This window comes from Procambarus clarkii, chromosome 30 (genome assembly GCF_040958095.1).
Source record: "Procambarus clarkii isolate CNS0578487 chromosome 30, FALCON_Pclarkii_2.0, whole genome shotgun sequence".
NCBI lineage: Eukaryota > Metazoa > Arthropoda > Malacostraca > Decapoda > Cambaridae > Procambarus > Procambarus clarkii.
The window spans coordinates 36047353-36073344 of record NC_091179.1 but is presented as its reverse complement, the minus strand read 5'-3'; the positions used below and the strand labels follow the sequence as shown (position 1 = coordinate 36073344).

Sequence of the window (25992 nt, the reverse complement as noted above, 5' to 3'; positions counted from 1 at the left end):
TATATATTATATAATATATATATAATATATATATTATATAATATATATATTATATAATATATATATAATATATATATTATATAATATATATATAATATATATATTATATAATATATATATAATATATATATTATATAATATATATATAATATATATATTATATAATATATGTATAATATATATATTATATATATAATATATATATTATATAATATATATAATATATATATTATATAATATATATATAATATAATATATATATTATATAATATATATATTATATAATATATATATAATATATATATTATATAATATATGTATATATTATATATATTATATATATATATATATTATATATATATTATATATATATATTATATATATATTATATATATATTATATATATGTATATATATATATATATATATATATATATATATATATATATATATATATATATATATATATATATATATATATATATATATATATAATCGTAGTGTCACGGTGCCCAGTGTTATTGTGTTGTTTACTGTGGTGATTGCAAATTGTGGAACTATGTTCTAGGGGTTATTGAGAGCACTGGGGCCATTTGCAACAGTAAGTGTTGTGCAGTATTCTAATACTTGGAAATTAGAGTACTTGGTACTTGCCGTGTGTGTTATTGCAAAGGGCTTGTTATTTGATGGTGATTGTTGCTAGTGTTGAGCAATCACCGTATGTTATTGCAGTTCAGTAAAGTCATTGTGGGACAGTGCTCTAGAGGGTTCATGTCCTGTATGTTATTTTTACTAGGTTCTGCAGTATTGTCATTGCAACCGGATTGTAACGTAAATCACTGTGATTTGTTAGTGTGATTGTCGTGGGTGAACTCGGCTGTAGACGAGTACTTGGGTACACACATATTCTCCTGTTTATCTGGTAGGACATCGAAGTCCAGTATTCAGTGAGGTGATTGCGGGGCAATTAATATAACGTAACCAAGGGAACGCTCATTGCTTTAAGAGAATTTGTTCTTTGACAATTTGAGTAACGTAAAATACGTTTGGGTTAATTTACTTTCCTGCCAAGCAACTACGGTAGTCTCAAGGAGCCTAGCCATCAGCCAGATAAGAATTAGAGTATTGTCTGTCGTAATTAACGGTCAGTGGGCCGGGTAATTGACGTGTTTCAGGAAGTCGAAGTAATTAACCTCGCTCCTTGTTTGATCGACTCGCACGAAGGCTCCATTGTTCCATTAACGTAACGTCGTTATTTATCTGCCCGGAAGTACCGGCACTTGATTGACTCGTGGGAGGAGTAACGTCATTTTAGAATAATGTAAACGTGGGGCTAATTACTGTTATTAGCCACCTGAATTGGTCTGAGTATGGAAGGCTTAGACGGAATTCATACCTTAATGTAAATTGCTGAGCCAGTTTGAAAGGTTGCGAATTGATTAATTATTAATCTTGAGGATAGTAATTAATTACTCTGAAGGTAATCACGAGTGATAACCGTTCTCTTAGCACGTTGGACATTGTAAATCAGAGTTTCCATCGCTGAGTGATTAGTAACCGATTAACGTAAATTTACGTAACCAGTAAAGAGATTAATGAGAGTCTGGTAGTACAGGGATTAATGGGATTTTCTCACTGAATGCTCGACGGGTAGTGTTTTGTGTAATTTCCGCGTTACTAGTGACAGTTGTAAGAATTATTAATTTAACGTAAATGTTATTTTGTTATTAACGTAAATCAATTGTTATTGATTGTTGATCGTCCGTGGGACGGAGTGTTAACGTAAGGATTAATTTGAGGAAGGGTGCTCGAGTTGCCAGTGAACCCATTAGCTACTGTTGTCATTGAAAGACTACCGATTTGATTGTATTGCAATCGCCATTGCAGGTGTAGACTGCACTGAGGCGTAGAACTGGTAGGAGGTTACTGGAGACGTGTTTCAGAACCCACTGTGTCATTTGTTGTAATTGTGATTATAGATCTGTTAGTTCTTGTTTCTTGTTGATTCCTCTGTGGTCACGCTTATGTTCGAGTTAGTTCATTATGCAGTCCGAGCGGATGGTGTCTAGCTGTCATTGATAGTGTCACAGGAAGGATTTCGAGTAACGTCATTGACATTTCTTTTTGTTTTGTTGTAGTACTAGTAGTAAATTAGTAGTAGTACTAACTTTACTACAAGCAAAGTTAGTACTACAATAGTAGTACTAATTTTACTACTACTGTTGTAGTAGTAAAGTTAGTACTTTATTGAACAAACTAAGTTGTTATGGTTAACACTGTCTTTTCGTTACACCCCACACATTATAATTGTTATGCAAATGTTCTTCACACTCGACTAATCAAATTGAGACAGATTCTGAGTTTTGGACCAAATATACGGCACCACACAACAATAAATTATTATTGTGAGAGCCCAGGACCTACTCGTTAGATTCGCTTCGGCGATTGGCGAAGGTCGACGACCTAGTGGGGGGGGGGATATCAATTTTCATTGGGGTCTCTGCGTTTGCTCGTGCATAGTCAATTGTTCATACATGGTCCCAAAGTGAGGAATGAGCTGCTTACTACACTGGTGTGTTAGCTAAGCAAGTCCTTCCTCAGGCGACCTAATTGAATATCACGACAGGAATAAGGGTTAAAGAATAAAGAAAATTCTTAGAAACTTTCCGAGCTCAATTCCTTATAGCAATTTCATTATTCCAACTTAACACTTAAAACTCTCACATAGTTCATCAGGTAAGGTTAAAGCATCGTCTAATTTCTCCATCTTGCTGCTTGAAGTCTTTGTTGGTGCGTCAGAGTTGCTTGAGGAAGTTGAGTTGAACTGGCTCTTGAAGCAAAGATTTGCTAATCTTACTGCTTCTTGCTCTAGATGAACATGATGGGGGTGGAGCAGAATGCGATTTTTCTTTGGCCCTGTTGATCTGTCTCCAGATGTCGCTCAAGGATGTATGCTGATTTAGCCTGGCACCACTCGAGCCATTTTTTCTTGTCTGATTTTTGCTGTTTCTTCATACACATGACCTCGGACAGCTCTAAGAAGTCCTAGATTAGCTTCAGTTCTATCTCTTCTGAAATTCCTTCTCGCACAATTTAGTCTTATGTAGTTCTTTGTTCCTATCACAGTAATACCAATAGTCTCTATGTTGTTGGGTAATTGTTTTCCTCTTTGGGATGGCGTGATTTGCTGCTCTATGTATTGCACTTATTAAAAAAAATTCATTTCTTCGGTTTTGTCAGGAGGAGTGTAGTTTTGGTACCATGTTTCGAAAGATTCCTGAAACATTGGCCAATCTGTTTTAATATAATTCCATACGGGCTCGGGAGCTGGAGGTCTGGGAGGTATTGCTATATTAATAACCGTTTTTGTAGCAAAGTGGTCACTAGTCAGTACATGGTCAACTGACCAATGACAACTCATAAATAATGGTATACACGAATGTGAGGTGCCACCTTGTGCAATTGGGCAGTGGAAACCTTGATATTTTGGGATATTGATACTTCTTTCAGTCCTGGTAAGTGTTTCTTGAAGTAAAACAATATCAATGTTGTCCTTGAGAAGCATTGCTCTGAGTGTTTGTGCTTTGTTTTTTAATCCTTGGATATTCCATTGTATAATCTTCAGATTGCTCATAATTCTGTTAGAGTTGAATCCATTGAGTCCATGGTGGTTTCTAATGTGCTGATTTCCCCGACGGCTTGTGTTTTCTTGGTTGGAGTGGAGACTGCCATTGGGTGCTGTAACAATTCAGTTTCGTCACCTTCAACTTCGTTAACCTTTTCAGGTAGAGCTTGTAGAAGTGTGGAAAAAATAAGTTCAGTAGTTTGTTTTATGAACTCTTAACATTTCCTTCTTAGTCCGTGGATTGGTTTTCAGCATCTTGCTGAAGGTATCTGTCAGGGAGGCAATAACCATTGGAACAGTAGTCACTTGATATGCATTTGGCTGTCTTTCTTTTTTCTTGGTAGGTGGGAAGGCTCTGGGTTGGGTCGTGGTGCCTTTGTTACATCCAGCTACTGGGGCATTTGATGATTTAAGGATCATTCGTGCTTTTGAATGTTTTGGAGGCAATAGCAGGTGTATTCATTTTGCTGCCCTGATCTGTTCGGTTGTTGTTGCCTTGTGGAGTACTGCTTTGTATTCCCCAGTTGGGAAGGAGGTGAAGAACAGGAACTACAGGAGGGATAAAAGTCAAAGCACGATAGAGGCGAGAGTGATAATGCTGTAAGAATCGCGCAAGATAGCGAAGACTGTAGCGATCACGGCGATCCTGGAGAGTCAAAGCCAGCGTCAGCGTTCAAGCTGAGGGTAAGAGTTGAACGAAAAGCACCAGAGCTGAGGCACAACCCAGCATGGTGCAAAGGATCCAGGCGGCGAAGAGTAGAAGCAGAAAAGTAGGCAGGGCAACCATAATAGAGTTTAGACAGAACAAGAGAGGAATGCAAATAGAGGAGCGTGCGCCCATCCGCTCCACAAGAATTATGGAACAAAACCTTCAGTAGGTTAAGGGCCTTAGAGCACTCAACACGGAGGTAAGAGATATGGGGAGACCAAGACAAACGAGTGTCAAGGAATAACCCCAAAAGCTTCGCGGAATCTTTGTATTCAAGGGGATGACCATAAAGTGACAAAGAGGGACGAAGAACAACCCGTTTCCGCGTAAAAGTCATGGCACAAGTCTTAGAAGTAGAGAACTTGAAGCCATGATCTGTGGCCCAAGACGACACGGCATCAATTGCAAGTTGAAGCCGGCGTTGAAGGAGAGGCGAATCATCACCCTGACAACAAAGGGTAAGATCATCGACATAGAGAGCGGAGAAGACACCAGAAGGAAGAGAGGAAAGAAGACCATTGAGGGCAACCAGAAAAAGAGTAGTGCTCAGAACACTACCCTGGGGCACACCTTCGTATTGCTGAAAAGAGGGAGAGAGAGCAGTACCAAGGCGCACCCGAAAGGAACGACGAGAGAGGAAGCTGCAGAGAAAGAGAGGGAGATGACCACGAAGGCCAAAAGAATGAAGTTGAGATAGGATATGATAACGCCAAGTGGTGTCGTAAGCCTTTTCCAAGGTCAAAAAGGACGGCAACAACGGAGGTCTTCGCAGCAAAAGCAGTACGAATATAGACCTCCAAGTTCACCAGGACATCTGTCGTGCTGCGGCACTTGCGGAAACCAAATTGAGAAGGGGAGAGGAGGTGATGGTGTTCCAGGAACCACATCAGACGAACGTTAACCATACGTTCAAAGAGTTTGCAGACACAACTTGTGAGAGCAATAGGGCGAAAGTCCTTAGGGGAAGTACCCAGAGACCCCGGTTTGCGAACAGGGAGGACAACGGCATCGAGCCAGTCCTCAGGGACTGACGACGACTCCCAGATCCGATTATACAGACTCAGTAAATACTGAGACGTGCACGGAGGGAGATGGCGAAGCATCTCATAATGAATACCATCGGAGCCCGCCGCCGTAGAACCGCAGAGGGCCAGGGCAGAACGAAGTTCAGAGAGAGAGAAGGGATCATTATAGGGAAGCTGAAGATGAGTGCAGAAATCTAAAGGACAAGACTCAAGGACAGGTTTACGAAGAAGGACAGGTTTACGAAGAAGGAAAGATTGGGGAAGATGAAGACCAGAGCTAACAGAAGAAAAGTGGGAACCCAGTTCGGAAGCGACCTGCAACGGGTCCGCCACAAGAGTATCATGGAGGTGAAGGACCGGTGAAACATCTGGAACGAACTTACCCGCTATCTTGCGGATACGCTTCCAGATCTGGGCCAGAGGGGTTTCGGACGTAATTGTTGAGACATAAGATGCCCAACATTCACGTTTAGCCGTACGGATGGCCCTACGGGCCACCGCACTCGCTTTCCGAAAGAAAAGAATCGGTCGTCTGCCTACGGCGGTGCCTCTTCCAGGCTGCACGCTTACAGCGGACAGCCCGAGCACAGTCCGCATTCCACCAGGGAACGCACTTCCGTGGACCCCGAGAGGAAGAGCGAGGAATAGAGCGGAGGGCAGCGTTGAAGACAGTGTCATGAAAAAGGAGGAGAGCGCGAGAGAGAGGCAGAAGGGAGAGGTCAGAGAGAGCAGCACTGAGGGTAAATAGGGTTCAGTCTGCCTTAGCAAACTGCCACCTAGGGAAAGAGAGGGAAGGGCGAAAAGAGAAAAAGGAAACAAGGATGGGGAAATGATCACTTCCATGGAGGTCATCAAGAACCTGCCACGTGAAATCTAAGTAAAGAGAAGAAGAGCAGAGAGAAAGATCAAGACAAGAAAGGGTGCGAGTCCGAGAGTCCAAATGAGTGGGCTCACCAGAATTCAGAAGAGACAGGGAAGAAGAGAGGAGAAACGGCTCAAGGAGGCGACCCCGGGTATTCGTCAGAACGTCACCCCAAAGAGAATTACGACAATTGAAGTCACCCAGCAGGAGCACAGGCTCCGGCAAGGAGTCCAGGAGGTGTTTCAAATCAGGAAGAGAGAGCGGGACACTCGGGGGGAGATAAATGGAACAAACTGTGTACCATTTCCCCACAAAGATACGAGCAGCAGAACAATGGAGAGGCGAAGGAAAAAGTAAAGGAACAAAGGGAACATCAGTACGAATCAAGAGAGCAGAAGAATTAGAAGCCCCAGCAATGGCTGGAGGGGGGGGGGGGAGAGAAAGGAATAGCCACGGAAACGACCAGGACGAGCACCAAGCATTGGCTCCTGGAGACAGACACAAAGGGGCGAAAACCGCGAAATCAGAAGTTGGAGTTCGAGGAAATTGGCGTAATAACCTCGAACGTTCCATTGAAGAATGGACAACGACGAGAAGAGAAAGGACAAAAACAGAGAACAAGGAAGAAACAAAGGCGAAAGAGCAAAAGAGCACGTTAAAGAATATCAGGGTCGGGATCAGGGTCAGCAAAGTCAGGGTTAGGGGGCATGGGTAAACTGAGCAAAGACGGAGGGAAGGAAACGGGAGAACAGCTCTCATAAATTTCATGTTGAGCAAGCAACATGATGAATGTGATGTTCCATATACAGATTATGAATTGGATGCAGCCCTCTCCAGGGGCAGTAGCACTGCTCCTGGTGAGGACGGCATCACCTATGATATTCTAAGACTCCTACATCGTGTACCCGGTAACCCATTATTAGAATTGTTTAATGCTAGCTATGTCACTGGGCAGTTGCCTGTATCATGGACCACCAGTCTTACGGTACCTGTACCAAAGCCTGGCCAACCTGATTCTTTCCGTCCCATCTCACTGACCAGTTGCATGTGCAAAACCTTTGAGAGAATGGTGCTTAATAGATTATTGTATAGAGTTAAAAAGAGCACATGTCACCTGATATCAATGGTTTCACTCATGGTAAAAGTGTACACAACTGTATCACAACCTTTCTTACTGTTCATGGAGATAAAAGGCACAAGTACACAACATTTCTTGATTTAAAAAATGCCTTTGATATTGCTAATAGGGAAGTGATTATGTATGAATTAGCGAGAATGGATATAGGGGGGACATTTATTACAATGGATACGAGGCTATCTTACCAACCGGAAGTCCTCTGCACTGTTCCAAGGCTACAAGAGTGAAACTAAAGTAATGCAACTAGGCACCCCACAAGGAGGAGTACTTAGTCCTACCTTGTTTAATGTTCTAATTAATGCTTTACTAAAATCAATCCCAACTAGTCCGGCAAACATCACTATCAGCTATGCAGATGACATCCTTGTGCATACTAAAACCCACCGCGAAATGCAAACAGTCTTAAATTGTATACATACAGCTTGTGAGAGCCTTGGTCTTGTAATCAACGCTGCTAAAACTAAGGTATTTAACAGACAAATTGGCAACCGCAAAAGTGGACCACGAAAACTTAAGATAGACAACATACCAATATACTATGTCTCTTCTTTCAAATACCTTGGAGTCTCTGTCCCTTGTACCTCAACTGCAGTCAATAAGTTACATCAACACTGTAGAGACAGACTCAAGGCTCTCAGAACTGTAGTGGGGTACAGCCCGAAATATGGTGTTAATATTAGAATAGCAAGAATGATGTATTTAGCGTATATAAGGTCTCTGATAGACTATCATGCACCAGCTTTGGTCCTGCAGAATGGCAAAAGTATTGATGGACTGGAAAAAATGCAAAATGAAGCACTCAGAATTATACTTGGCTGTCCTATAACTACCAAAGTTCTCAACATGCGGAAAGAATAAAATATACTTAGCATTCGAGATAGAATATTTGAAATTAATCTTATGATGGGACTAAAGCTGCTGCGTGATAACAAAAACAACATTGTGTCAGTTGCACTGTTAGAACACATACGAAATGGAACTAGCGAGTCTAAATGGATTCAAAGAACTGCCACTCATATTAAAATGATGGGACTGCACGATGTATATACAGATGAAAGAGTACAGCACTTCCTTCCACCCTGGCAGATAGTACCTTTTGACATCCTGACCCCTGCATACCCCACCAAGAAACTAATCACAAGCAACCCTCATGCTCAGCTTACTGCTAAATTAAGCACCATAGAACACATTCACAATATACAAGCTGAAAACAACATTGCACAGACCATATACACTGACGGATCACTCAATACAGCTACAGGGAGGGCAGGAAGTGCTGTTATTGCTCATCAGCCCGATGGCAGAATAATTCAAAGAAATATCCGAGTTAGTAACTGGGCGTCCACAATGCAAGCCGAGTTGGTAGCGATACTGGTAGCACTCGAAATTATTGACAACACTGAAGTAGACAGCTTAATTATTTCTGACTCCCTATCCTCACTACGAGCAATAAACAGTTTGCAATCAAGTAATAACGTGCTAGTCTTGGAAGCTAGACGTAGATATGTAAGAATACTTAGCAAGAGGGTAAATATAAAAATGTTGTGGATTCCTTCTCACATTGGCATGCAGGAACATTACAAAGTTGACGCCCTTGCTAAGGCTGCAGTAAATAAAGACAGTATTGAAAGGAATCTTGAGTTATCAAATAGGTCCCTTAAAAGTGTCATTAGACGAGAACTCCTAGATGGATTTGAAGAAAGTAGAACTGCAAACTGGAACTAGTAGGTCCATTGTTCATCACAATGAAATGTGTGAAGTAAAACATGTGTATGGGGCAAGTAACAAAGTCAGTAGACTAACAGATGTTGTCACAGCTCGTATAAGACTTGGGTACAAGTATCTCTGGCAGTTCGGCTTGTATAGGGATCTAGATGAAGTAAAGTGTAAAGTGTGTGGACATAGGCAGGGACACACACTCGAACACTATATCTTGGATTGTTGTAAAATTGAGCCTTTTAGAGATAAATCTAAGCTCACTCTGTATGATATGGCAACCTATCTTATTACCATGGATAAATTACCCGAAATCTTTGCACTGTACCCACATTTTGCTTCCAGTAGATGAACGACATATGAGATTCAGAAACAAGTAGTGTATTGTGAGGACTAATAATAAACAGAAGCTCCCCTATGACTCTGTAATATCCCCATTGGCCAAACTATTATGTATTAACGACAAGACCTACCATTAATGTATGACGACTTACTGTAAATATGTAGCTCTTGTAATAGCACTTTCTCTGTAACTAGCTGACAATGTATCTATAAGGTGTGAAGGATTGCAGAAATTGTTTATATAATAATCCAAGATGAGGTCTGATAAAGACCTTTTGTGCCCTCTGTAATGCTTTTGCGCTACCGCTCACAGGATGAGTATGAGGTGCACAATAAACTAGCCGCCTTCGGCGGCAACAATCAAAATCAGAGGTGGGCGGGCGGGGTCCGGAGGAGGAGGAGGAGGAGGAAGAGGAGGAGACAACGGAGAGGAGCAGTCAAAGACAGCAGCAGGAAGAGGGGGAGTAGAAAGAGGGGAGCGCACCCCAGCAAGAGCAGCAACCGAAAGGGAAGCAGGGGCCAAAGAAACCTCCATAGCAGGAACAGGGGGCGCAATCACTGAAACGGGAGGGGAAGGAGCAACAGAGCCAGAAGGAGGAGCTGAGGAAGAAAGCGAAGCCTTCTTACCCGCCGGGGAAGAGGAAGGAGAGGAGCCAGGCTTACGCTTCTGACTTAAAGAGACCGGTGTCCCAGCAACTACGTACCGGGCAACGGATTCCAGTGTCTCAACAGGAGAAGCCGAACGAGAGCACACACGACGGCCGTTAGGAGAGCGATGGACATCCGCCCGCACCGACAGGCGGTGGGGAGAGCCGATAGATGGAGGAAGAGGATCGGAGGGGGACGAGGAAGAAGACACAGAAGACACGACAGACCGGGTAGATGGAAGGGGAACCCCAGACAGAGGACCAGGATGAGGATCCTTCGGGAGAGAACCCAAAGGAACAGAGGAGGGGGCAGTGGGCGCATCAGGGTCCAAGGCCCGGAAACGGTTGTGAGTCTGAGGAAGGCGGGAAGGACGAGGAGAGGAAGAGCGCAACACGCGAGCATAAGAGATATTTGCATAAGGCGAGAGCCGGCGAACCTGGCGTCTCGCCTCAGGAAAAGATAAACGCTCCCGGTGCTTCAAGTTGAGGACGGCTGCCTCAAGCTTGTAATGGACACACGCACGGGAGAAGGTAGGATGGGCCTCACCGCAGTTGAGGCAACGAGCCTGGGGAGAAGTGCACTCCGATTTAGAGTGACCTTCGCCACCACACAAAGGACAGAGAGACACAGTCCCGGAGCAGCGGAGGGCACCATGCCCAAACCTCCAGCACTTGTTGCAGAGCCGAGGAGAAGGAATGTACTCCTGGACAGAGCACCTGGCACCAGCAAGAATGACAGAGGGTGGAAGGGTCCTACCATCAAAGGTAATCTTCACAACCCGGAGGGGTTGACGGCGACTACCACGAGGGGGACGAGTAAACGTGTCCACCTGGAGAATAGAATGGCCCTGGGCAGCAAGGATATGTCGAATATCGTCGTGGCAGTCGCGCAGGTCCCGAACACCGGTCGCAACATGGGGCGGGAGCAAAATAGTGCCAACACTGGCATTCAACTGAGCGTTCTTCGAGACCCGAACGGGGGTCTCGCCAAGGCAGGATAAGGCAGCCAAGCGGGAAGCAGCATCCTGAGAAGGAGCAGCAACGACATGTGTACCGAGACGAGTGGGGTTGAAAGTAATGGAGGCATCCACGGAATCAACGAGATGTCGATGGTGGGAGAAATCGTCAGGAGGCGCAGAATCAAGAGGGAGGAGATCAAAATATTTGGCTCACGAAGCGGGACCAAACAAGGCTTGATAGGTAGCAGAACTGGAAGGAATCGAGCGAGGGCGGCCGTGACGAGGACGGCGGTGAGAACCCCCAGAGAGAGAGGGGGTTAAAAGGCGCAGTAGTTACAACTAGAGAAGGAGCCGCGCCAGGGACGAGGTAGTCACCACTGGGGGCTTGGGGCTCGACCCAACCACAGAGGAGGGAGGGGAGCCAGGGAAAGGAGTCAGAGAGGCCAAAGGAGGAGCAAGGTCGGGGCCCAATGCAGCGGAGGCTACAGAGCCCGGTCTTCCAATACGGACCGACTCGGGGGCTTGGTCGCCCACCCCACGAGCCTGAGAAGGTAAACCAGAAGCAGCCGAAACAGGGGTTATCATCATTACGAAAAGAAGAATTCATTCACGAATGTGCCCCCACACCCACCATGGAGCCACAATTAGAGGCAGGACACCCAACAAGAAGCTATCGCCGATCTTGCCGGGGCCTCCTAGGGGTGCGTCGTGAGTATACGCCCGACAAACGCCACCTTAAGAAACCGACAGTCCGTCGAGATCGGGTTCAGTGACGAAAGGGGGATTGACAATAAAAGGTTCCCCTCGCTCTCGACGTCGGGTACTACAGTTCTACGGGTGCAAGAGTATGCCTCCTCAAGCACCCGGGCGTCAAAATAGAAGAAGTCCAAGGGAAGAACCAGAACGAGCAAAAGGTCGGCAGGAAACGGCAAGCAGATAGGAGAAGAGGGGGGGGGGAGAAAAACGAAACAGAAGGAAAAGGAAAAGATGCCCAGCAGAATTGGAGAGGACGGCAGCAGGAGCACAAGGCTAGAAAAGGACAGAGGACTGTCCCAAGGAGCATCACACTCCGGCAGCTGCCCACTAAGCCCCTACACGGCGACAACGAGCTGAGCGGGGAGGGGGTGCCGCTAAGGAAGCTATCTGCGCTTGTCCCATCTCTCGTAAAAGTGTTCCTTATTCCGACTTTTACCCAGTTATTTATGCCTCCATCCTTGACCGCTGGCAGAGTTGTTGGTCTTCTGTTATTGGAAACAACCTGCATACTCTTAAGAGTCATGTGTCCCAGTTGCCTTCCTCCTGCCACCGTAACCAGCGGTGGGAAACGGCTCTGGCCGGGTTACATATTAGCCATACCCATTTAACTCACGGTCACTTAATGGAGCGCCGCCCTGCTCTTTATTGTCCACATTGCATTGTCCCTCTTACAGTCGTGCATATCCTTGTTGAATGTCCTGACTTCCATGATGAGCGTGTCTTTTTTCCGACCGTCCCCCGCGGTCGCTTGTCCCTCAATAGAATTCTTGGTGACTCGGATACTTTTGATATCGTTCGCCTTGTGCGTTTCTGTTCTCGTATTGGCATCCTTAGTGATATTTAGCGCCCTCTGATTATCCTGCACATTTGATGGTACTACATAGCCTTCCCAGTTTGGTGCCTTCTATTGATAATTACTTTGTTAACTTTTGTATGTTATTGTATTACTTTGTATTGTATGTATTGTATTTGTATGTATATATTGATTTTGTATTGTTTTATTGTATTATGTATTGTTATTTTGTTCAATTTGTATGTTTTGTTCAAACCTAGAGGTATGTTGACAATTTAAATCACCCAACAGGAGCACAGGCTCCGGTAAGGAGTCCAGAAGGTGTTTAAGATCGGGGAAGAGAAAGCAGGTCATTGAGGGGAAGGGGGGGATAAATGGAACTAACTATGCGCCAGTTACGCACAAAGACACAGCCAGCAGAACATTGGAAAGGCGATCGAAAAGTAAGGGGACGAAGGGAACATCAGAGCGAATCACGAGAGCAGAAGAGTTATGGAGGGGGGGGGGGGGAAGAGGAGAAAGGAATAGTTAAGAAAGCTACCAGGATGAGCAAGTATCGGCTCCTAGAGCCAGACAAAAATGGCGAAAACTTAAATCAGAAGTTGAAGTTGATGAAAATTGGTGTTATGGAAATTGACGTAATTACCACGAAGATTCCATTGAAGAATAGACATCGACAAAAAGAGAAAAGACAGCAACAGAATAAGGAAGAAACAAATGGTAAAAAGTAACAGCACGTCAAAAGAGCGCAGGATCAGGATCAGCGAAGTCAGGGTTAGGGGGCAAGGGAAAACTGAGTAAGGATGGAGGGATGGGAGTGGGAGGACAGACCAAAGGCGGACGAGCTGGGTCTGGAGGAGGAGAGAACCGAGGGGTCAAGGACAGCAGGAGGAGGGGCAGAAACAGGGGAGCGCACCTCAGCAAGGGCAGCAACCGAGAGTGAAGCAGGTGGGGGGTTCCAAAGAAACCTCCATGGAAAGAACAGGGGGCGCGACCACCGAAACAGGTGGGGATGGAGCGAGTGTGTCAGAGGTAGGGGGGGGAGGAAGCGAAGCCTTCTTACCCACCAGGGAGGAAGGAGATGAACCTGGATTTCGCTTTTGACTTTGAGACAGGCATCCCAGCAACAACGTGCAGGGCAACAGATTCAAGCGTCTCAACAGAAGAAGAAGAACGAGAGCAAACATGACCATTGGGAGGGTGATGGATATCAGCCCGCACAGACAGGCAGCGTGGAGAGCGAAGAGACAGAGGAGAAGGATGGGAAGAAAGATCAGAGGGAGGCGAGGAAGAAGACACAGGAGACAAGACAGACTAGGTAGAAAGAAGGGAAATCCCAGACAGAGAACCCATGAAAGGTATCCTTCAGGACAGAACTTAAACTGACAGAGATGGTGGTGGTTGGTGTGTCTGGGTCTTAGGCCTGGAAATGGTCTCGTGAGACTCAGGAAGGTGGGAAGGACGAGGAGAAGAAGAGCACAACATGAGAGCATAAGAGAGGTTAGCATAAGGTGGGAGACGCCGAACTTGGCGCCTCAGGAAAAGACGAACGTTCCCAGTGCTTCAAGGTGAGGACGGCTGTCTCAAGTTTGTAATGTGCACACGCGTGGGAGAAGGCAGGGTGGGCTCGCCTTAATTGCCTCACCGCAATTGAGGCAGCGAGCCCGGGAAGACGTGCACTCCGACTTAGTGACCTGCGTCCCCACACATGGGACAGAGACAGTATTGGAGCATCAGAGGCCACCATGCCCAAATCTAAAGCACTTATCACAGAGCCGAGGAGAGGGAATGTGTTTCTGAACGGAGAACCTGGCACCAGCAAGAATAACAGAGGGAGGAAGGGTCCTACCATCAAAAGTCTTCACAACCCGAAGGGGCAGACGGCGACGACCACGAGGGGGACGAATAAGTGTCCACCTGGAAGACAGAAAGGCCCTGGGCTACGAGGATATGCCGAATATCTTCATGGTAGTCTTGTAGATTCCTAACACGGGTTGCAACATGGCGTGAGAGAAGAACCGTACCAACACTGGCATTCAACCGAGCGTTTTTGGAGAACCGAATAGGGGTCTCGCCAAGGAAGAATAAGGCAGCCAAGTGGGTGTCTGCATCCTGACAAGGACTGCAATGACGTGTATACCAAGACGGGTGGGGTTGAAAGAAAGAGGCATCTACTGAATCAACGTGCCTATGGAGGGAGAAATCGTCAGGTGTAGAATACAGAGGGAGGAGATTAAAGTATTTGGCCCACGAAGCGGGACCAAACAAGGCTCGGTACTACGGGATGGGATTGTGCGAGTGTAGCCATGGCGTGGATGGCATTGAGAACCCCACCAGAGAGAGGGGTTAAAAGGCGCTGTCACAATGAGAGAGCCGTGCCAGGGGACGAGTTGGTCACCACTAGGGGCGTGTGGCTCGATTGGAGCAAAGGTGAGTAGTCAAGAGGGCCAAAGGAGGAGCAAGGTCGGGGCCCAATGCAATGAGGGCTACAGAGCCCAGTCTTCCAAAACTGTACGACTTGGGGGCTTGGTCGCCCACCCTACGAGCCCGAGAAGGTACAAGAGGAACAGTATTTAACATAGTAACGAGAGGAAAAGACTCATTCACAAATGTTCCCCCACACCCACCACGGAGCCACAATTAGAGGATAGGACACCCAACAAGAGTCATGTTGCCAGTCTTGCCGGTCTTGCCAGGTGCTCCCCCCCCCCCCTCCCCACCCCGCTCCCAGGGGGTGTGTCTTGAGTATACGCCCCACAATCTCCACCTTAAGAACTGTCAGTCCGTCGAGATCGGGTTCAGCGACAAAAGGAGGATTGACAATAAAAGCATCCCCTCGCTCGAGACATTGAGTACCACAGTTCAACGGGTGAGAGTATGTCTCCTCAAACACCTGGGCGTCAAAACAGGAGGACAAAAGAATACTCAAAACTAGCAAAGGGTCGGCAGGAAATGACAATGAGCAAGGAGAAGTGTAGGGGAGAAATACGAAACATAAGGAAAAGGTTAAGTTATCCGGCAGAATTCGAGAAGACAGCAACAGGAGCATAAGGCTACAAATGGACAGAACTATCCAATGGAGCATCACACCGCAGCAGCCGCCCACCAAGCACTTGATGAAGTCCGTGTAGACAACCTGCAAACAGCTTTTTGACTGCACGTTAATTTTAAATAATCTGTAACACTACTGATGTCCGCCACGGCATCCCTCTACACGTCAAACAAGGTCGCATTCATGAGCTGGTAGTCCACATTACCGGACAACTATTCCAAACGTCAAGGAATGCTGCACCGGGAAATTTACACCCCAAACGCACGTTAGTAGAGCTATGTAAAAAAAAACTCAAACCCCATCTAGGAGTGAAATATGTATTTACGTTTGAAGGTTAGATTAGCATTTTTAAAGCAACCAATCACCTTCTGTGGTGGGTCGATCAATAAATCAAGGTGTTATATGTAACAGATCTCTAACCCTGTCCATGGAGGACAGAAGAAAATGTATATATGCTGTGTAGCATGTAAATGTGTGGCCACGTTTGTGGCAAAAAATAATAAAAATCACAGGTGAACGCGGGTTCTAGCCCCCGCAAATCACACCGGGTCTGCAATACCCTGCTATACCCTTCCTGTGAGTGGTATAGAGGGCTCCATACCCATCCTGTGAGTACGGCTAAACTCTCCAGTACGGAGAGTTTAGCGGATGTCTACCCGCTCTGGTGGTCCAACTCCGATTCCCTCCTCAGGATGTGATTGAATCTGTGGTCGTGAATGCTCTCCAGATCTTGACCCGTTATCAAAGCACCAGGTGGCTATTTAGAACAGTTTATTGGTTCGGTTTTCATGCTTGCAAACTTTAATAGATGCAATCAAAGCCGTCAAGGATTAAGCAAAGATGTACACGTTCGTTAGCAGTGGCGAACTCCTTTATGAACTCGAGTCCTGGCTTGTAACTTAAGACACTTTAGTTACTCCCTCCGACCCTCGCAGGAGTCTACAGATCTGTAGCTCCTTCAGAACTTTACCATTCTAGTCTCTAAAAGGGTACATGGGACAAGAACTACGAATTTCTAAGAGTGAACATGGAACTAGTTGTGTTACTAAAAGTACAGTATTTTCAGTAGCCTGATCCGGTAATTCAATGTCCGATTTGAGAGTATCCTTAAATATAATTACTTAATTATTATTTTTACCCGAGGGTCATTTAACATTTTTAGTTCCTTGACAAGAACATGAAGACGGCTGCTTACCTAAGGATTCCCCCCCCCCCCCAAAGTGAAATACTAAATCCCACCAAGGAAAAGAGCGATTCAGACTTCAGTCACCTGTGGGGTAACATATATGAATAGTTTATAATTTGCCTACCTGTGTGCTGGCCTTTACCAACTCCACGTTGTTGAGCAGAGTTGCTAAGCTGAAGACGTGAGTGAAGATACTGCAGCTTACATTCTCCAGGTACTGCAAAAAAAAAAAAATTTAATGGAACTTTATAAAAGTAATTATACATGAACGAGTGTAAATTAAAATGTTTTTTGCATTCTTTGTCAATTGGCGAGAAGTAATTATGCTGCTTCTGGTCTGATATAGCTCCTGAAAAAAATTGTGTAGTGTAATTACCCAATCGGCCCAATCAATTGTATTTGTAGTACTGGATGAAGCATTTATGGGTGTGATTCGAACAGATTAAGTCAGAGAAGCACTGTTCGATAAATTGCCGATCTTTATCATTTGTGACCAGCGTTTCCAGCCCGTGCTCAAACAAAGGCCAAAGTCCATTTCAAACACCCGCCAAACCCTCTGTTTATAATTGTGAAACTGTTTACACGACTCAACTGATTACATCCGAACACTTCCGGAACAAGTGCTTCACCTCAGAATTTTGCTCGAACAACAACAGTAAATACTTCAGCCCGCGTACCACAAATACAAACAATCGCCAACAGAACCTATAAACACCTAACCAGTGCCTAAACATGTATAATATGGTAATAAAACATGAGAAAAACAGTTTTGAATGAACAGCATGTTAAGATTTATGAATGCGTCTTTGGGGTCGACCACTGGATGGAATGGACTGACTGAGGACTGGTTGCTTCCACAGGCCAGCCCGTCCTCCAAACAAAGATCCAAAAGTGATTCCATCCACCCGCCAAACCCCCTGTTTATGAATGAAAAGCCGTTTACACACGACTCAACTGCTGAAGTTCGAACATATCCGGAACAAGTGCTTCACTGACGAATTTTGTTCGAACCACAATGCTATACATGCTTCACCCACGTACTACAAATACAAATAATCGCCAACAGAACCTAAACACCTAACCTAACCTATGCCTATTGTGACGGTAATCTCCTTCAAGAGATTGAGCCTGCTCTTCCCTCTACAAATACGTCGCAACAAACTATATAAAACTACTAGGGAAGAAATGTCCAACAACGACAACAACACCAGCAAGGTTTGCCAGCGAGCAAAACGTATGCAGCCAGAGACACCTGTTCAGACTCAAACCGCCAAACTACCTGTTGATCGCTACCGGCTCCGCTGATTGGTCGCCGGCCGGGCTGCAACTGCACTCCACCCCCCCATACTACTTGATGTCTGGGGTCGCCACGACCTCAGACCTCAGAATATTCAGTGCTTTCGCAGTTACCACTCCTCCCGGCTAGACGTTAGCGTATACTGAGAGAGGTGGTAGCTTAAAGCCAATATTCCAGCACCTTACCTTTATTTTTGTATTGCACTTCTTGTTATTTTGTCTTAACGTAACTTTTCATTGTGTCATTTAATTATTCTTATTATTTTGATTGATTGATTTTATTATAAGAATTTGTTTGTCCATTTTTTCATGTTTTGATTTATTTAACGTAATTAAAATTTCATTGTTAAAGTTTACTTGTGTTTTGTGTGTCTTCTCCTTACCTTACCACAGACGAAGTTCCAGTTTTTTCTATTTTTTTTTATAACTATGTGACGAGGCCATACCCCTAGCCTTAAACAGCCGAACACCAACGCGTTACCGTCACACTATATATACACAATATATTAATATATTATAATATTAATTTATACTTGAGAAAATTCCCGTTTTGTATGAACAGCATGTTAAAATTTATGAATGCGTCTGTGGGGTTGACCGCTGTATGTAATGGACTTGAGTCGAGGACGGGTTGCATACTAATAATCAACAGAACTTAAACACTGAACCTTTTTAACGACAATTGCCTGTGGACAGGCTGAAAGAATTGCAGTTACTTATTCATAACCAGAGGAGTTTAGCAACTGGATTAACAGTTATCTGGCTTTGCTATGAGGACGGATTGTAATTATTTGTTCATGTTCACAGTACCTTGGCGCAGATTAGAGAAAGTGCTTCCAACTGGTACTTGTCGGCCAGCAGGTACACTTGGCAGGCTCCAGCCACACCTGGGAGGTCTATCGTATTGTGGTAGAGATGATTAATGATCCACTCGATGGCGTACGGCGAGTCGTCGGGCAGCAGGAGGGTGTCGTCCTCCCCCGCCGGCAACTCCAACATTGTCTCAAACACGGGCGAGCTCATACTTAACACCAGCCGGTGTATCTGGCCACACACATTTAATAAATTTTTACTGGCAAATGTGGGCGTTATAATCAGTTTAGAAATATAAATATTGTAAACCTGAACTTCCTTGCAAATTTATTTTTCTTTTGTACCGACAATCAGCTGCTTAACTATGTTAAGTCGAGAATGCACAGGTAGATCAATCAGTTTAATTCTTAAAATTACTACAAATTTAATTGCATGAAACGTGGAAAAACCCTGATTTTCTAACATTAAGCCCCCTCCCCGCTCAGCTCGTTGTCGCCGTCTGGGGGCTTAGTGGGCGGCTGCCGGAGTGTGATGCTCCTTGGGACAGTCCTCTGTCCTTTTCTAGCCTTGTGCTCCTGCTGCCGTCCTCTCCAATTCTGCTGGGCATCTTTTCCTTTTCCTTCTGTTTCGTTTTTCTCCCCCCTCTTCTCCTATCTGCTTGCCGTTTCCTGCCGACCTTTTGCTCGTTCTGGTTCTTCCCTTGGACTTCTTCTACTTTGACGCCCGGGTGCTTGAGGAGGCATACTCTTGCACCCGTAGAACTGCAGTACCCGACGTCGAGAGCGAGGGGAACCTTTTATTGTCAATCCCCACTTCGTCACTGAACCCGATCTCGACGGACTGTCGGTTTCTTAAGGTGGCGTTTGTGGGGCGTATACTCACGACGCACCCCTAGGAGGCCCCGACAAGATCGGCGATAGCTTCTTGTTGGGTGTCCTGCCTCTAATTGTGGCTCCATGGTGGGTGTGGGGGCACATTCGTGAGTGAATTCGTAATTTCGTCAAGATGATAACCCCTGTTTCGGCTGCTTCTGGCTTACCTTTTCAGGCTCGTGGGGTGGGCGACCAAGCCCCCGAGTCGGTCCGTATTGGAAGACTGGGCTCTGTAGCCTCCGCTGCATTGGGCCCCGACCTTGCTCCTCCTTTGGCCTCTCTGACTCCTTCCCCTGGCTCCCCTCCCTCCTCTGTGGTTGGGTCGAGCCCCAAGCCCCCAGTGGTGACTACCTCGTCCCCTGGCGCGGCTCCTTCTCTAGTTGTAACTACTGCGCCTTTTAACCCCTCTCTCTCTGGGGGTTCTCACCGCCGTTCTCGTCACGGCCGCCCTCGCTCGATTCCTTCCAGTTCTGCTACCTATCAAGCCTTGTTTGGTCCCGCTTCGTGGGCCAAATATTTTGATCTCCTCCCTCTTGATTCTGCGCCTCCTGACGATTTCTCCCTTCATCGCCATCTCATTGATTCCGTGGATGCCTCCATTACTTTTAACCCCACTCGTCTCGGTACGCGTGTCGTTGCTGCTCCTTCTCAGGATGCTGCTTCCCGCTTGGCTGCCTTATCCTGCCTTGGCGAGACCCCCGTTCGGGTCTCGAAGAACGTTCAGTTGAATGCCAGTGTTGGCACTATTTTGCTCCCGCCCCATGTTGCGACCGGTGTTCGGGACCTACGCGACTGCCACGACGATATTCGACATATCCTTGCTGCCCAGGGCCATTCTATTCTCCAGGTGGACACGTTTACTCGTCCCCCTCGTGGTAGTCGCCGTCAACCCCTCCGGGTTGTGAAGATTACCTTTGATGGTAGGACCCTTCCACCCTCTGTCATTCTTGCTGGTGCCAGGTGCTCTGTCCAGGAGTACATTCCTTCTCCTCGGCTCTGCAACAAGTGCTGGAGGTTTGGGCATGGTGCCCTCCGCTGCTCCGGGACTGTCTCTCTCTGTCCTTTGTGTGGTGGCGAAGGTCACTCTAAGTCGGAGTGCGCTTCTCCCCAGGCTCGTTGCCTCAACTGCGGTGAGGCCCATCCTACCTTCTCCCGTGCGTGTGTCCATTACAAGCTTGAGGCAGCCGTCCTCAACTTGAAGCACCGGGAGCGTTTATCTTTTCCTGAGGCGAGGCGCCAGGTTCGCCGGCTCCCGCCTTATGCTAATATCTCTTATGCTCGCGTGTTGCGCTCTTCCTCTCCTCGTCCTTCCCGCCTTCCTCAGACTCACAACCGTTTCCAGGCCTTGGACCCTGATGCGCCCACTGCCCCCTCCTCTGTCCCTTTGGGTTCTCTCCCGAAGGATCCTCCTCCTGGTCCTCTGTCTGGGGTTCCCCTTCCTTCTACCCGGTCTGTCGTGTCTTCTGTGTCTCCTTCCTCGTCCCCCTCCGATCCTCCTTCCCATCCTCTTCCTCCATCTATCGGCTCTCCCCGCCGCCTGTCGGTGCGGGCGGATGTCCATCGCTCTCCTAACGGCCGTCGTGTGTGCTCTCGTTCGGCTTCTCCTGTTGAGACACTGGAATCCGTTGCCCGGTACGTAGTTGCTGGGACACCGGTCTCTTTAAGTCAGAAGCGTAAGCCTGGCTCCTCTCCTTCCTCTTCCCCGGCGGGTAAGAAGGCTTCGCTTTCTTCCTCAGCTCCTCCTTCTGGCTCTGTTGCTCCTTCCACCCCCGTTTCAGTGCTTGCGCCCCCTGTTCCCGCTATGGAGGTTTCTTTGGCCCCTGCTTCCCTTTCGGTTGCTGCTCTTGCTGGGGTGCGCTCCTCTCTTTCTACTCCCCCTCTTCCTGCTGCTGTCCTTGACTGCTCCTCTCCGTTGTCTCCTCCTCCTCCTCCTCCTCCTCCTCCTCCGGACCCTGCCCGCCCACCTCTGATCTGTTCTCCCGTTTCCTTCCCTCCGTCTTTGCTCAGTTTACCCATGCCCCCTAACCCTGACTTTGCTGACCCTGATCCCGACCCTGATATTCTTTAACGTGCTCTGTTGGTCTTTCGCCTTTGTTTCTTCCTTGTTCTCTGTTTTTGTCCTTTCTCTTCTCGTCGTTGTCCATTCTTCAATGGAACGTTCGAGGTTATTACGCCAATTTCCTCGAACTCCAACTTCTGGTTTCGCGGTTTTCGCCCCTTTGTGTCTGTCTCCAGGAGCCGATGCTTGGTGCTCGTCCTGGTCGTTTTCGTGGCTATTCCTTTCTCTCCCCCCCCCCCCAGCCATTGCTGGGGCTTCTAATTCTTCTGCTCTCTTGATTCGGGCTGATGTTCCCTTTGTTCCTTTACTTTTTCCTTCGCCTCTCCATTGTTCTGCTGCTCGTATCTTTGTGGGGAAATGGTACACAGTTTGTTCCATTTATCTCCCCCCGAGTGTCCCGCTCTCTCTTCCTGATTTGAAACACCTCCTAGACTCCTTGCCGGAGCCTGTGCTCCTGCAGGGTGACTTCAATTGTCGTCATTCTCTTTGGGGTGACGTTCTGACGAATACCCGGGGTCGCCTCCTTGAGCCGTTTCTCCTCTCTTCTTCCCTGTCTCTTCTGAATTCTGGTGAGCCCACTCATTTGGACTCTCGAACTCGTACCCTTTCTTGTCTTGATCTTTCTCTCTGCTCTTCTTCTCTTTACTTAGATTTCACATGGCAGGTTCTTGATGACCTCCATGGAAGTGATCATTTCCCCATCCTTGTTTCCTTTTTCTCTTTTCGCCCTTCCCTCTCTTTCCCTAGGTGGCAGTTTGCTAAGGCGGACTGGACCCTATTTTCCCTCAGTGCTACTCTCTCTGACCTCTCCCTTCTGCCCCTCTCTCGCGCTCTCCTCCTTTTTCATGACACTGTCTTCGACGCTGCCCTCCGCTCTATTCCTCGCTCTTCCTCTCGGGGTCCACGGAAGTGCGTTCCCTGGTGGAATGCGGACTGTGCTCGGGCTGTCCGCTGTAAGCGTGCAGCCTGGAAGAAGCACCGCCGTAGGCAGACGACCGATTCTTTTCTTTTCTTTCGGAAAGCGAGTGCGGTGGCCCGTAGGGCCATCCGTACGGCTAAACGTGAATGTTGGGCATCTTATGTCTCGACAATTACGTCCGAAACCCCTCTGGCCCAGATCTGGAAGCGTATCCGCAAGATAGCGGGTAAGTTCGTTCCCGATGTTTCACCGGTCCTTCACCTCCATGATACTCTTGTGGCGGACCCGTTGCAGGTCGCTTCCGAACTGGGTTCCCACTTTTCTTCTGTTAGCTCTGGTCTTCATCTTCCCCAATCTTTCCTTCTTCGTAAACCTGTCCTTGAGTCTCGTCCTTTAGATTTCTGCACTCATCTTCAGCTTCCCTATAATGATCCCTTCTCTCTCTCTGAACTTCGTTCTGCCCTGGCCCTCTGCGGTTCTACGGCGGCGGGCTCCGATGGTATTCATTATGAGATGCTTCGCCATCTCCCTCCGAGCACGTCTCAGTATTTACTGAGTCTGTATAATCGGATCTGGGAGTCGTCGTCAGTCCCTGAGGACTGGCTCGATGCCGTTGTCCTCCCTGTTCGCAAACCGGGGTCTCTGGGTACTTCCCCTAAGGACTTTCGCCCTATTGCTCTCACAAGTTGTGTCTGCAAACTCTTTGAACGTATGGTTAACGTTCGTCTGATGTGGTTCCTGGAACACCATCACCTCCTCTCCCCTTCTCAATTTGGTTTCCGCAAGTGCCGCAGCACGACAGATGTCCTGGTGAACTTGGAGGTCTATATACGTACTGCTTTTGCTGCGAAGACCTCCGTTGTTGCCGTCCTTTTTGACCTAGAAAAGGCTTACGACACCACTTGGCGTTATCATATCCTATCTCAACTTCATTCTTTTGGCCTTCGTGGTCATCTCCCTCTCTTTCTCCGCAGCTTCCTCTCTCGTCGTTCCTTTCGGGTGCGCCTTGGTACCGCTCTCTCTCCCACTTTTCAGCAATACGAAGGTGTGCCCCAGGGTAGTGTTCTGAGCACTACTCTTTTTCTGGTTGCCCTCAATGGTCTTCTTTCCTCTCTTCCTTCTGGTGTCTTCTCCGCTCTCTATGTCGATGATCTTACCCTTTGTTGTCAGGGTGATGATTCGCCTCTCCTTCAACGCCGGCTTCAACTTGCGATTGATGCCGTGTCGTCTTGGGCCACAGGTCATGGCTTCAAGTTCTCTACTTCTAAGACTTGTGCCATGACTTTTACGCGGAAACGGGTTGTTCTTCGTCCCTCTTTGTCACTTTATGGTCATCCCCTTGAATACAAAGATTCCGCGAAGCTTTTGGGGTTATTCCTTGACACTCGTTTGTCTTGGTCTCCCCATATCTCTTACCTCCGTGTTGAGTGCTCTAAGTCCCTTACCCTCCTTCGGGTCTTGTCCCATACTTCTTGGGGGGCAGATAGGCGCACTCTCCTTGCTTTACATTCCTCTCTCGTCCTGTCTAAGCTCGATTATGGTTGCCCTGCTTACTCGTCTGCTTCTCCTTCTACTCTTCGCCGTCTTGATGCTTTGCACCATGCTGGGTTGCGCCTCAGTTCTGGTGCCTTTCGTTCGACTCCCGTCCTTAGCTTGTATGTTGACACTGGCTTCCTGTCTCTCCAGGACCGCCGTGATCGCTACTGTCTTCGCTATCTTGCGCGGTCCTTGCAACATCCTTCCTCTCGTCTCTGTCGTGCTTTAACTTTTACCCCTCCTGCGGTTCCTGTTCCTCTTCACCACCTCCCTCTTTCTGTCCGGTTATCTCGCCTGCAGGATTCTCTTTCCGTTCGTATTTCTGATGTTTCTCCTCGTGTTGTTCCTTCTTTGCCCCCGTGGAGGGTCCCTCTTCCGCGGTTTTGTACATCCTTGACTCGTATCACTAAAGCTTTTACCCCTCCTACAGTTCTAAAACGCCTTTTCCTCGAGCACTTTTCTTCTCACTCCCGCTCCGTTTCTGTCTTCACCGATGGGTCTAAGTCAGCGGACGGTGTTGGCTACTCTGTTGTTTTTCCTGATCGCACTTATATGTGTCGCTTGCCTCCGGAGACTAGCATCTTTACAGCGGAACTTTATGCTATTCTCTATGCTCTTCGTCTCCTGCTTTCTCGTTGTCAGTCTTCCTTTGTGGTTGTTGTTGACTCTCGTAGTGCCCTCATGGCTCTCGGGTGCTTTAATCCAGTTCATCCGGTAGTTGTCGAGATCCAGCATTGGCTGTTTCTCGTTCACAGTAAATTTAAGTCGGTTGAGTTTTGTTGGGTTCCCAGCCATATTGGCGTGTCTTTAAATGAGCGTGCGGATGCTGCCGCTAAGGAAGCTGTCCGCTCTTGTCCCATCTCTCGTAAAGGCATTCCGTATTCCGACTTTTACCCGGTTATCCATTCCTCAGTCCTTACCCGTTGGCAGGCTTCTTGGTTGTCTGTTACTGGTAACAAGCTACGTACTCTTAAATGTTGTGTTTCCTCGTGGCCGTCCTCCTTCCACCGTAACCGGCGGTGGGAAACAGCTCTAGCGAGGTTGCGTATTGGCCATACTCGCTTAACCCATGGTCACTTGATGGAGCGCCGCCCTGCTCCTTATTGTCCTAGTTGCATTGTCCCTCTTACGGTCGTGCATGTCCTTCTTGAATGTCCTGACTTCCAGGACGAGCGTGTGTCTTGCTTTCCGACCGCCCCTCGCGGTCACCTATCCCTCGATAGAATTCTTGGTGACTCGGATACTTTTGATATCGTTCGCCTTATGCGTTTTTGTTCTCGTATTGGCATCCTTGGTGATATTTAGCGCCCTCTGATTATTTTGCGTATTTGATGGTGCTACATAGCCTTCCCGGTTTGGTGCCTTCTTTTGATAATTACTTACTTCTAACATTAAGACATTATCAAAAAATTACTTTGCAAGTGGCTGTTCTCACTTCCACAAAGGTTTACACTAACCCACTGGAAAAGTGTGCTGGTCTCAAATTTCTTACCTTTGCCATACAAGATAATTAACGAAAATTGGTATGGCAAATGAATTCATTTGAATCCAAACTAACGGACAGATGCTAAAGCACTTCTAGCTTATGCCACAACTAGCATTTTGTGAAATCTAATAAAAATTAACTTGCTGTTTAGACAATTTACAGTTTGTTTTTACTTTCAAAATCAAACTCATTTCGGTCATTA

General features: G+C 46.8%; 1 protein-coding gene across 1 annotated transcript in view; it reads right to left on the bottom strand.

Annotated features, from left to right (window-relative positions):
* Positions 1 to 19143, bottom strand: part of LOC123747659 (BTB/POZ domain-containing protein 2-like) — a 209098-nt gene extending 189955 nt beyond the window's left edge. The window contains exon 1 of the mRNA XM_069334088.1: positions 18916 to 19143. Coding sequence (XP_069190189.1) covers positions 18916 to 19128 — 213 coding nt within the window. The 5' untranslated portion in view covers positions 19129 to 19143. The remainder of the gene's footprint in view (positions 1 to 18915) is intronic.
* Positions 19144 to 25992: the final 6849 nt, after the last annotated feature.